The sequence below is a fragment of the Haliotis rufescens genome, unplaced genomic scaffold (assembly GCF_023055435.1).
Source record: "Haliotis rufescens isolate VD_foot unplaced genomic scaffold, xgHalRufe1.0.p SCAF_18, whole genome shotgun sequence".
Taxonomy (NCBI): domain Eukaryota; kingdom Metazoa; phylum Mollusca; class Gastropoda; order Lepetellida; family Haliotidae; genus Haliotis; species Haliotis rufescens.
In genome coordinates this window covers 26539968-26553954 of record NW_025963868.1, presented here as the reverse complement: position 1 = coordinate 26553954, position 13987 = coordinate 26539968, and the positions used below count along the sequence as shown (strand labels likewise).

The following is a 13987-nucleotide window of genomic DNA, read 5'->3' as shown; positions in this document are numbered from 1 at the left end:
ATATTCCAACTATAAGCATGTAATACCTGGCGACAGGACAAACCTGTGATTTACTTCATAACGTCGGACCCGTGAAGATTCCGGGGTAGAATTGGTCTTCAGGAACCCATGCTTGCCGTAAAGGTGACTGTGCTTGTCGTAAAAAGGCGACTAACGGGATCGGGTGATCAGGCTCCCTGACTTGGTTGATGCATGTCATCGATCCCAATTGCGTGGCTCGATGCTCATGATGTCAATCACTGGATTGTCTGGTCCAGACTCGATTATTTACAGACCGCCGTCATATAGCTGGAATATTGCTGAGTGCGGCGTTAAACAACCAACCAAATAACCAACATAGCGCCGTCGAGGTATGAGTCTACAAAATCAACCCAATGTCACCGAGCCTGATCACACAATCCAATTTAGTCGCATCTTACAACACGCAACGAGTGCAAGGTAACTGAGTAAGGGTGAATATTTTGTAAGACGATTCATGAAACAAAAGTTGTCCTCACGTTTGGTCGACAAGTATATTATTTTGCATATTTGAGAAAGACAAACTAAAACTGCACCACTTTACATAGTTTCTCCAAATCGTATTCCTGACACAGTTGTTTTACCGGTGCTACTGGCAGGGCAGGACCTACCCTCTTCGCGAACACCTGGTGTCATCACTGATTTTCAGTGGTCCATCCATATAATTTACAAATCAATTTTGTCCTTTACGCCAAATGGAATTTGTTTCGGCGGATAATCTGGACTGATTATTCTCTTGCATTGACAATGATATTTACGAATGTGAATCCAGATAGAACTGACCAAGGGTCTGACGAGTCATCTCAATTTTGTTAGGATAGGATTTATGGATGAACAACGTCTTTATTACAATTAGGAGCGACGTTTCGGTGTAGGTTCTAACACCGTTATCGAGGGTCTCACTTCTAAATGCCTATCAAAGAAGTTATTTGTCGTCTTCATGGAGACGTGGCAATCTCGACCATCAACCGACTCAGCTGCATTGTGGACAAGTACATCCACTCATCCAACCACCTTACGTTCTTGATGCGATGCAGAGACAACACGTAATTACCTTTTCCCAACCAACACTTGTTAATGAGACCTATGAGAGTCGAATACGTGATGTCGCGGTTATGGGAGGATCAGAAAGAGTGTTTTCCTTCCTTTTAACGGATATCGGTATGTCTGATGGAGGTACCTACAGCGTGTTCACCGGCTCACCAAACACTGCCGGTAGAGAGGTTCAGAGTTGTCCACTTGTTGTCACGCGTGAGTACTTATTCAGTTTCATGTTTGTGTCATGTTCGTATTTTTATTAATGTCACGTAGCTCTTCGCTGATCAAAATATTCTATGGACAGACTTAATAGAATTCACATGACTCCTTTTCTCAGCGGGGTAACAATCTCTCGTTCTTAAAGGCCTACAGCTGAGAAGCCCTGTCAACTCACCAGCAGCACGCACCATCCTCCAGAAAGCCTCACAACATCTCGTCATAGAACGGATACGCCACCATCGCAAGACCAAGTCCTTCACCTTGGATCGCTTGTTTGATAACGGTGTTAGAACCTACACCAAAACGTCGCTCGTAATTGTAATAAAGAAGTTGTTCATCCATAAATCCTATCCTTACTTAGTACTCCAACTTCTAAATGCTGATCAAAGAGGTTCTCAATTTTGCATTTCCTTAAAATATCTCTATCTCATAAACGTCACGGTTGCTATTCGTATTACTGCCAACCCTTGCTTGCCGTAACAGGCGACTATACTTGTCGTAAGAGGCGACTAACGGGATCGGGTGATCAGGTTCGTTGACTTTGTTGACGTATGTCATCGTATCCCAATTGCGTAGATCGATGCTCATGATATCAATCACTGGATTGCCAGGTCTAGATTCCATTTTTTACGGACCTCCGTCATATGGCTGGAATATTGCTGAGTGTGGCGTTAAACAACAAACAAACAAATCGAATAACTGAATCCTTACTGTTGTTTGATGAATGTTATTGCTTCCTATATGTTCACAGATGTCGTGGACCCGTATATAGTGGCAACAGATACTGTTCAATACAGAAGGAGTCTTACCTGCTACTCCTTCACAGTCATGAGCGGCGAGGGTTCCCTGACCACGTCCCATAGTTGGCGGAAGAACAATTTGCCGTTGGAGAGTGGAAGGAAGTATGACATCACGTCATATGATGGTAGATCGTACAACTGGGAATACTATCATGTCAGTACACTTGCTGTCCGCGACGTGAGGGAGAGCGAGATGGGAGACAGATACTTGTGTCAAGCTACAGTCGACAAGTTGATGGTGACTGTACTGAGTGAGGAGAAAACCTTCCGGACGACCCGTGAGTAGTATTACAGTCATATCCCTCTTTATCTCTCTGTTCATCACGCTCTCTTTCTCTCAACATATAACATCGTACGTTACTCCCAGCTGACACGCCTTATTATAATTGAAACTCACTCTCATTCAACACGGAAGTGTTTCCCTGTTTGTCTCTCTGACTCTCTTTCTTTTCCCTCAACATCTGCGTTTGTCTCCGTGCATCTCTCCCCCCACCCCCCTCTTTCTCCCTCTCCGCTCTCTCAATCTGTCTCTGTATTTCTGTCTCCCTGTTGCCGCTTCCCCACTCTTATCTGTGACTACCTTAGCCCCCCCCCCCCCCCCCCCCCCCCCCCCTCTCTCTCTCTCTCCCTCTCTCTCTCTCTCTCTCGTTGTGTCTAAGATCCGGATTGCGAATAGGTCTTCAGCAACCCATTCTCCTTGTAAAAGGCGACTAACGGGATCGGGTGGTCAGGTTCGTTGACTTTTTCAATTTTGTCATCATATCCCAAATGCGTAGATCGATGCTCATGATGTCAATCACCTAATTGTCTGGCCCAGACTCGATTATTTACAGACCGCCGTCAACAAACGAGCAAGCTCTCGCTGTGTCCTTCTCTTCCTTTCATTATATGAATATCACAACACCTCTTTTGTTTTGCAATTGCATATTGCCTTAATTATGTTGATCTATTTCAGCGGCCCTGACTGATTTTCCAAGCACCACAGTGATGAAGGAAACGGATAACGTCAATGTAACTTGGAACATTCCCAGACACGACTACGATTTCTATGTCTGCCATCACTCCGGGGATCTTATATTGCACGTGAACGAGACTATGATTTATATTATGGACAAATATTGGTCGCGAATCAAGATATCAGACGTATCGACTACATCGCATTCTCTCATTGTGCAGTTTACTCTTTACAACGTTACATCATCTGATGCCGGCAAGCTTGACTGCAGGGTATACCACAAAGAGTGGCACATTCTTCCAGACTGGCACCACATGCTGATTCTCGCACGTAGGTATAATTTATGGACATTTGTGGCCAAGGTGCCTAAGGCACCGCAGTTTTGCATGGTGAACAACGTCCCTTAAACGTACAAGAAACCAATGTGCGTGAGTTCGAATCCCTGATTATGTTTCGAGGTTTCTCCCCACCATACACTTTGTCTTTTGTCTTATGATAGCGGAAAATGTATGAGTCCTGCTTCGGGCTTTCCTTCCACATTATGAGGACGCGCCAGGACATGACTGAAGTACTTTTTCAAAAGCGAAATTAGACCAAATTCAATCACTCAGAACCTGTTTAAGCATAATCATCATGTCTCGAACATGTGTTCACTGCAATCTAATTCACTCGTTCACACTATGTACAGATTTAAACACTACAATCTATTTTTCTAGTTTGTTTGTTTGTTTGTTTAGTTGTTAAACGCCGCACTCAACAATATTCGAGCATTATGACGGCGGTCAGTAGTTGGTAGCATGACTACAGGACCACTTTTGACCTTTGACCTCTGATGGCGTCATCAGGTCACGACCTCAAGGTCACTTCCGTTTCCGGTGGCGTGCCTCCAACATGGCGTCACGTCCGGTTCCGATGGTGCGTGCGCATCGAAGATGGCGGCACATTCGTTTCCGGTGGCGTGCGCATCCAAGATGGCGGCATGTTCGTTTCCGCGGTGGTGGTGGTGGTAGGTTCTTTGTTTTGGTTTGAGGGTCGTCAAAGCCATGGATGAAAGCATTCTTTCGGGAGAGATGGGTGGCCCTGAAAAGGGCCGTTCAGAAACAAACTGGAAACTGGAAACGACAGGATACTGTAGGAACACTGGAAAAACTGGAAACTGGAAAAACAATGGAGCAGCATGTCCGATGCGTTAGTCACTTTGCCCAGATGATCTGTCTTCATCTTCTTCCTCCTCCTCTTCCTCGGACTGATGACGTCGTCGACGCTTTGAAGGGTGTTTTCTTGAGGGGCTTCTGTCCCATTTTCTTTTCCCTATACGTGGTGTGTTGCCCGCATGGAGTTGTGTGATGCATGCTTTTATGGCACAGACTTCGATATGCATGGCTATGAGATGAAGCACTTTTGTCACTGGTGTCACTGGTGTCACTGGTGTCGACATGGACGGCGCTGCTGAAGTTTTCTTTCGACTGGGTTCTGGACAATCTGCAGCGAAATGACCCACGACTTGACAGTTTGAACATGGGCCCTGGGGAGACTTCTACTTATCTTGATTGCTTATCTTCGGACAGACATAGTGGCGGAGACCTTGATTGTGGCACTCGGTACATGTCACTTCAGGGAAGTACAGGTAACTATGACTGTCGGTCTGACACTTCATGCAGCTGTATCGAGACGACATGGTTGATTTCATAGAATGCAAGGTGTGTGAGTTCGCTCTTGTTTTTATAGGAAAGGGACTGACACCCTGCTTCCTGATTGATTGGCCACGCAGCGCCCCCGATTGGTTCGTTCCGGCGCCTGGTCTGCCCAGGGCAAAGTAGGCCTCTCATTGGTCAAAAACCCAGGCTTCTGATTGGTCAGATTTCGATCTGTTTTTTGGGGTGTGTGTGTGCCTTTCGACCCTGTTTTGTTTTTTCTCTATCCTACAGACAACATTACATTTATGTTTGTTCAACTTTTTAATTCCCCCGCTCTCATGAACCAACACAACAAAACAAAAGTCACAGGATTAGGGGCGTCCCTGTGATTTTTGTGAACACTAGGGTGACCACGAGGGTATGAACGTCTGTAAACTTTGGAAAAAAGAAACTTTGTCACTAGGGGTGAACAAAAAATTCGACTCTTCTCTTCCGTGCTTCTTGGGACACCAAACGTCTGTATTTTTCGTTCACTTCTCCATCAGGACAAAACACACACAAGTATTCGCAGGGGACTTTGGCGTTTCACACCGCAGCAATAACAGATAACACGGTCACTTCGTCCTTGATAGAAATAGCCAGCCATGACCATGTCATAAGGGGTCTGGGTCATCTGTTTAGGCCACGTTTGAAAAGACCTCAGACGTTCTTGAAATGAATCATAGTTAGGATGAGAAGGATGACACAAGGTGTAAGAAGGAAAAGGTCCCTCCAGAATGTCACTGATTCGCCATGTGTCGTCCATCAAGAGTGTGTCCTCCATAAAGAGTTTGCGTTTTCTTGCTTCTTCTCTCACCTTTTCAGACACCCCCTTGGTATCGGGGACATCTCGGGATGATGGCATGGCATTCATAGATCGTCTTTGTCCTATGATGACTGTGGCTCAACTGAAGGAAGGTCTGGGGGTTCGCCTGCTTTTATGAAAGTCTCTCCATCCCATAGGATCGACACATACACGAGGGGTAATTCGGATCTCGAAAACAGGCGGGCGCGTACGCGATGGTCTTGCAATGTGGTGGGCTTCAAGTCCAAGAACAGGTAAGTGTAAGGCTCTCGGGTAGCGTCTTCGTAGGCTTCACGACGAAAAGGAACTTTGCCTGGAAACACCTGGCGAGCCAGACTGTCGATCTGCGATGCATCTCTCGGATTTTTAAAGAGGACCATGTAGTGAGCATTCAGACTGATAGTGCGATATTGCGGCGATTGAGCAAACAAGTTCTGAGTGAGATACAGCAAGGATGTACTTCGGTGATGACTTTTCTTGGTGAACCATCGCAGCACTTCCGTTTCTTCTTCTTTCGTATTGTCCCCCAGCAAATCATTGATGACCAGCCAATGCGGGGCCACCCCTTTTTCGGGCAAGGCACGATCCGCTTCTTTCATGCTGTGCACAAACTCAAGAGCGACCCCTAAGCTGTCTGCCATCACTTCCAGCTCATTATGAAGAGGTTGTCATTCGCTGTACACCCACACGATGCGATGGGGTGGCGTATCCAACACCTCGGGGCAATGCATCTGCTCCATACATGATTTCACAAAGGAACTTTTTCCTGATCCCGTGGGTCCCACAATGAACATCGAAAAACGATGACGTAGGGTCAAAGGGGAGGTCACGACCTCTTCATCATCTTCGTCATCATCATCATCATCATCACCATGTGACGTCATCCTGTGTTCGGTGTGACTGACACACGGCAGCGGCGGGGGTGGAGGTGGTGGCGGTGATGTCACAGGTCTCATAGGTGACGGTGTCCGGCACCCTATTGGAGTTGAGATCAATCAAGACACAAAGAGTCAGTTCAATCAACAACAACAACAACCAGATACATAGGAAATATGAAAAGGCAACTGAGGAGGGACTGCTTTGCATGTCGCAACAACAACAACGCGAAATCTTTACATCTTCCATCTTCAAGCTCTTCGAGTGAAGATGGGGTCACCATAAGATGTGGTCCTCCATCATACTGTCCCAAACAGGTCCCAACCATGTTAGGGACCCATCAGTAACACAGGTAAAGTCTATGGCCTCCCTGAAACAGACATGACACATCACTTGACCACTGTTGCAGCTTATGTATCTCAGTATATTGTTGTGCCGACAGGCACTACATTCACGTTGTAGTGAAGTGAGTTGAGCTTCTCCATAAGGATCCTGGCCATCGTTGTCGTCATCGTTGCAAACTATGGGCATACCTGAGAAGAAGACATCCTCTGGTGATGCTGGTGACCAAGAAGCATCAAGCAGGCAGGGTGTGTCAAGATCCATGGAAGGGAGGGCTGTCAGCTTGAGCGCTTCATGATCATCACCGTCACTGGTCATCATCACAGGCGCCATCGGCGAATAGGTTGGCTCCCGAGGGATTTGTTCCCACCACTGTTCTAACACGGACTGCGCTATCATCATCATCATAACGGCATACACATCCCAAAGAATAGCATGGTACTTACAGCTGTCTTCAGAGACAATTTCTTCGTGGTCGTCTTTTTGCAGGTGTTGCAAGTTTCAAAAAGGATGTCTCTTTCGTTTCGTTGTCTGTTGCTGTGGTGGTGGCTGCTGCTGTGGTGGCAGCTGCGGTGGTGGCAGCTGCTGTGGTTGCTGCTGCTGCTGTTGTTGATACTGCTGCTGGTTTGTTTGTTTTTTTCTTCTGGGTCTTCTTTATCGTCTTCTTCGGTGCTACTTTCTTGGGTTCAGTCAGTTTCCTCATCTTCGAACGTATCATGTCGCACATCACTTCGTCGGCCTTCGCACGTAACTTGGCGTACACGTCGTCGGCCTTTATCTTCGCACACTTCACGTCGTACATTTCACCCCACAGTTCAGTGGTCATTTCACCGTTCCCATCTCCACTCCCTTTACCACCCTTTCCCTTTATGTCGCTCCGTGCATTCATTAGTTTCGACATGATGTTGTCCGGATTTTCTGTTCGTTGTTTCTTTCCAAGTCTTCACGGATGAATGTCAACACTTGATGGTACTCTCTCCAAACACGTGTTTCTTCCAGATAAAAACGCCAACAGGCAACACAACGTGAGGAACATCAATCAGAGGGACGATGTTGTTGCTTGGACCGTTCAGTGAAAAGTGATGACCGGAGAGCGTCTGTCAGTTTTAAGACACTGACACCTTGCTTCCTGATTGGTCCGTACCGGTCCCTGGTCTGAGCCTCAATTTTTCCAAACTGGACCGACCCTTGTGTGTCTTTTCCATAGGAAATGGATTTTACCATGGGAGAGAAAAGCACAACCTCGTTTCGACCAATCAGAGGGCTGCCCATGGCAAATGCGGCCTCTGATTGGTCGAAAACCCAGGGTTCTGATTGGACCCTCAAACTAAAACAAAGAACCCACCACCACCACAACCACCACCACCTCCAACTCCCTCCACCACCACCACCTTCACCACCACCACCACCACTTCTTTTCTTCTTTTTTTTTGTATTTTACAGGCGCTTCTTTCAATTTTGATATTTTCTTATTGTACGAGCGCTTCTTAGGGTCCCCCTCCTCCCAGGAAACGGATGGGCCGCCCTCTTGGAGCTGCGCACGCCTCCCCGAAACGGACATGCCGCGATCTTAAATGCGCACGCACCACCGGAACCGGACGTGACGCAATGTTGGAGGCACGCCACCGGAACCGGAAGTGACCTTGAGGTCGTGACCTGATGACGTCATCAGAGGTAAAATGTCAAAAGTAGCCCTGTAGTCACGTACCAACTACTGCGTTCTATATAGTCGAGTCTGGACCAGACAATCCAGTGATTGACATCATGAGCATCGATCCACATAATTCGGATACAATGAGATGCATCAACAAAGTCAGCGAGCCTGACCGCCCGATCATGTAAGTCGCCTCATACGACAAGCACAGTCGCCTTTTTTATGACAAGCATGGGTTGCTGAGGCCCAATCCTCCCCGGATGCTCACGGGTGTGTTATGTTACTGGTGAAAATGTTGGCAAATATAGTATGGTTATTTGAGAGATTCTTTGTGTTAGCGCTACGTTTCTAGTTTACACATCACACAACAACCTAGTACGTGGCAAAAACAGTTTATGGATTTCTTGTTGTCCCTTAGGTGTAAAGTTTAAAGTGAACGCCTGAAAAAAATCCGTCCCGAATATCTGCTGAAACACTTTCTTTTGGGTATAAACGACTCCATAAATGTTGTTTTTCTCTATTTCCAGTTCTTTAACCCATCCAAGCAAAATGTTTTGCCTTCATAATAGAAACATATGTATAATATACAACCATTACAGGTAAGCCAGAGGACCCGCATATATACAGCAGTGGATCTGTGATCGCAGGGAAACCGCTGATGTTGATGTGTTCAACGCTATCAAAGAGTCTGCCAGTGGATCATGGTCAAAGAATGTCTTACACTTGGAGGAGAAACAGCCTCCTGCTCGAAAGTACAAACAAATACCATTATACAGGTTCTACTCTCATCATCGGCGCTTTCCAGGACGAATGGCACTACAGAGGCAGGTACTCGTGCCAGGCCAACGATTTGGATGAGGTTTCAAACTGGAGCGCTGAATACGCCGTGGAAGAAACTTGTATGTATACATTTATTTCCCGTTCTTACTGACGCCTGACCGCCTCCGTGGTCTAGTGGTAGAGCGTCATACCAAAATACGTTAAAAGATGGTTCTCTCTGGCGCTCGGCATTAAGTGTCCAAAACAAGGACTCGTCGGCTCGGAGTCAGTATACTGTGTCTGAGTGGGGTATTCATGTTAAACTGCGGCATGGTATCTCAGTGAGCTAGCACTATAAATCGGCATCAGTCCGGACTAGTACAAGCAGCCACACACACACGTGCATTCACGTCGCTATATAAGTGCAATAATCTTGGACGCGACGTTAAACCCCATTTCATCTCACCTCACCTCATGTACTTGTCTTCTTTACCCTGCCTGGTTCACGGCATTAAGGGGATAAAACAAGAACTAGTGGGCGGTTGGGCGGCAGTATACTGTGTCTGAATCTATGGGGTATCTATGTACATCTAGATCTGGGCATGGTATCTGAGTGGGCTAGCACTATAACACCGGCAGAGTGAGTGAGTAAGTTGGGTCTAACGCCGCTTTTAACAGTGTTCCATTTATATCACGGCGTGTCAGCTTAAAGTGGGAGGAAAGCCCAAAGTGATGCAGTTCTCAGACGTTTACCACCGGTGAAACCCACGAGCACGGGTATGGTGCTCACAAACCTAGAGACATAATCGGGGCGAACCGAAATTCGAACCCACAATCATAGGTTTCTGGCGTGCCCAAAGGACGCAACTCTGCAACGAACACCGGCAGAAGTCCGGACCAGCACAATCAACCAAACAGACATGGAACATATGAGAGCAATATTTGCGAACGCAACGTAAAACCGCATTTCACCACACTTCAGAATTTCCATAGTCTGTCGCTCATATAAACATGAATCGACGTGTCCCTCTTTGGAGACAAAATTGTTTCACCCATTGGATGACAAAGTGTGTTTTAAAACATGATAAACATTCACAAATGACTCGGTCACACTCGGTCAATTAAGAATTGATCAGTTAGTCTGACACATACGAGTGTCACAAAGTGTGGGTAGTATTAACAAACGTCGTTATAATGTTTGGCCAAGCCAATCGTGTGTTATCATCTCAAGATGGCCACAATTAGCCAAGACACGTGTGTTTACAGGACATTGTGATATATTTGGGGTATTAAACGATAAACTTCATTCATTCACAAATGATCGGTTGCTACCTTGTGTTTGCTTACACCTTAATCACTCGAGTTCATTATTCCTCAACAGATACAGGAGCAACGGTGATATTTGTGATATTAGGCTCCTGTGTTGCCGTGCTGGTGCTTGTCACAGTCACTGTTGCCACCTTTTGCCATGCTTACAACGTACTAAAAGGTAAGACAGTTGCCTCGGGGTTATTATTATAGGATATATATTGACAAAAGTGCACATTTGCAAAAAGAGAGCTAATTGTAACTTAGAACTTTGTTTTAATTGTGGACAGGGCGTAAGCAGGACGTAAATATGTTTTTAGCATGCGTCAATATGCAAATACAATTTACATGAATGTGTGTTTTTTTCTCACAATTACATCGCATTGTGCATCTTTTGGTAAAAACAAATAATGTTTTGTTTCACCATTTTGCAGACTCCTTTCACTCAACGTAAGTATTTCCACACTGTTTCCACACTGTTTCCACACTCTGGACTTTGAGAACATTAGGCACATGTCGTATCTCCAAGACTGATTCTCTGACAGATGTCAATAAGTAGTAGATTTTGACTACCTTATAGGGTGCTGTTCCTTTGCCAAGATTTAAAACGTAAACGTATTTGGGCAATATTTTTTACTAAGGTTTGATTGCTTTGTCATGACATATATTTTCTTTCAGTGGCATTTAGAAGTTGGTGTGATGAAGTAAGACGAGTTTTATGGATGAACAACTTCTTTATTACAATTAGTGCGACGTTTCGGTGTAGATCCTAACACCTTTATCAAGCAAGTGATTGATGAAGGTGTCAGGATCTACACCGGAACGTCGCACTAATTGTAATAAAGAAGTTGTTCATCCATAGAACTCGTCTTACTTCATGACATATATTGACTTACTTGAATAGAATAACATTTTCCTTATCGCGCAGTTAGTACGTAACACAGTGCTTTATTAATAAGTATCATAGACAAAGCAAATGATTTGTGTTCATGCATCTTTGTAAGTAATCCTTGAAACACTCTTGGTTGAAACTGTAATAATTCAGTAGCAGGACACATTCCTCAATACGCCAATGTCCCGAAAGGTAACAACATACACATGAATGAAGCCTGTTTATGAATTGAAGTCAAATTAAGTGAACGAAGAAATGTTTAGACATTTGTACTTGGACTTTTATACCTGGAAAAGTCCAGTTCTTGAACTGAGGTAACCTAGTGTCGCCTACAGTTTGTTTGGCTCCAAATGAGAACGACGAATTGCAACATAACTGATAATCGGGAATAGAATATTGAATGCCAGTGCGATACCCAACAATATCGGCTATTTGTTATTTTTATTCCCAGCAGTGATGGTCACAACCGTTGTTGGGACTGTTGCTTGCTGAAGTCCATCACGTGACCAGTATCTTGAATATGTCGTTGACGATATTTGTAACGTTAACGCTGCCAGTGTGCCGTACTGGTATTTAATAGACTATTTCCAATTTTGAGTAATGTTGCAATTCATCGTTTTTATTGGAACCAAACAGACTGTAGTTATGATTTGGAACTACGTAGATCTTGAAATTAGATATAAATGATTTATATTTGTGTACATTTGTGTTAAATATTGATTCGTTGCATTTTCAGATCTGTTGATAATTACATAACACCTGTGGCAGACACGGGGATTTCTGTCGACGATGTTGAAGTCAATACCTATGAAATGATCGATGTAGGAAGTCGTGTTGATCAAATCACTCCCATCCCAAATCAGTCTGATGTGGGCAGCTCTGACCAAAAGGAACCGTCATCTGATGACGGCGGACAAGGCGATTCCCTTGATAGAGTTATTGATGATCCATCGATGTCTCAATCACATGTCTACTACACCACGTCTGTGAAGGACAGGCGCCCCCAAACAGATGCAGCGGGTTACTTACCGTGGAATGAAGCTAAGGGGCTGCTTATACGTGAGGAAAATGGTGGACCAAACTACTCACACATTTGTGACGTCATGGACCTTAATGAGGCGGATTTCACTTCCGGGTCAATCACAGTTATTAGGGATCCCCTCACTCCTCAAGCGCATACATATTACAATGCTTCAGAGAATACAAAACGCCCTCAAACAGACGCAGCTGGTTACTTGCCGTGGAATGAAGCCAAGGGTATGCTTATTTGTGAAGAAAATAATGCAACTGAACACCACAACAATATCGATGAAGTTTTTTATTCAGATGGAAGTAATGTGAAACAGACAAATTTAAACTTTGAAAATGAGTTTAATGAGTAGTGCCTCACTGATCATAATCATTCCAAAGCTTATATATGGATGTGTTATGTCAGTACACTATAGGGTAAGCTTGGTTTGTCATTACCAGATGAGCAAATCGTATGCTCAGTATGTCCTATTGCTTGATGAACATCAGTTTGAGATGGACAGCAATCATAAATATTTTTACTTACCCTATTGTCTCACCATTTATGTCTGCAATTTCAACATTTTCTGTAATGCAAGAAAATAATGTTTTCTGTTGTCTAGAAATACACATGTTTGATCACAGAGAAACTTGTAGTTTTTCATATGGTGTCATCACGGAGAAACTTGTAGTTTTTCATATGGTGTCATCACAGAGAAACTTGTAGTTTTTCATATGGTGTCATCACAGAGAAACTTGTAGTTTTTCATATGGTGTCATCACAGAGAAACTGTTAGTTTTTCATAAGGTGTCATCACAGAGAAACTTGTAGTTTTTCATATGGTGTCATCAAAGAGAAACTTGTAGTTTATCGTATGGTGTCATCACAGAGAAACTTGTAGTTTTTCATAGGGTGTCATCACAGAGAAACGCGTAGTTTTTCATATGTGTCATCACAGAGAAACGTGTAGTTTTTCATATGGTGTCATCACAGAGAAACTTGTAGTTTTTCATATGGTGTCATCACAGAGAAACTTGTAGTTTTTCATATGGTGTCATCACAGAGAAACTTGTAGTTTTTCATATGGTGTCATCAAAGAGAAACTTGTAGTTTATCGTATGGTGTCATCACAGAGAAACTTGTAGTTTTTCATATGGTGTCATCACAGAGAAACTTGTAGTTTTTCATATGGTGTCATCACAGAGAAACTTGTAGTTTTTCGGCAGATATTGGAGGCTGATCTTTACCTGGATTTGACGTTATAAAAATAACAGTCGTAGGTAAAGATGGCGAAGGAATTGGCATATATTCATACGCTATTCAGTCGTTGATTGTCAGGTAAGGTATGAAGTCATGAAACTGTTAGATAAAAAGTACACTGTTTCTGACGGCATTTGGAGACGACGTCTAATCTGTCATCAATTCAGTGACTGAAATTCATGTTACTAAACTTCAGGGCAAAGGAGTGAGTGAGTGAGTGAGTTTTGGTTTTACGCCGCTTTTAGCAATATTCCAGCAATATCACGGCGGGGGACACAAGAAATGGGCTTCACACATTGTACCCATGTCGGGATTCGAACCCGGGTCTTCGGCGTTACGAGCGAACGCTTTAACCACTAGGCTACCCGACCGCCCC

At 44.4% G+C, this 13987-nt stretch overlaps 1 protein-coding gene across 2 annotated transcripts; it reads left to right on the top strand.

The window, feature by feature from the left end:
- The first annotated feature begins 1134 nt into the window (after positions 1-1134).
- Positions 1135-13000, top strand: LOC124122906. Of its 2 annotated transcripts, XM_046486100.2 has the most exons (8): positions 1135-1269; positions 2027-2353; positions 3031-3360; positions 8983-9282; positions 10524-10631; positions 10885-10900; positions 12079-12473; positions 12510-13000. In XM_046486100.2, exons 1-8 carry the CDS (start codon positions 1182-1184, stop codon positions 12722-12724), a joined length of 1779 nt encoding a protein of 592 aa, XP_046342056.2. In that variant the 5' UTR covers positions 1135-1181; the 3' UTR covers positions 12725-13000. The 2 variants fall into 2 exon arrangements, with proteins under 2 accessions (XP_046342056.2, XP_046342055.2); XM_046486099.2 differs by having other exon boundaries at positions 12079-13000.
- Positions 13001-13987: the final 987 nt, after the last annotated feature.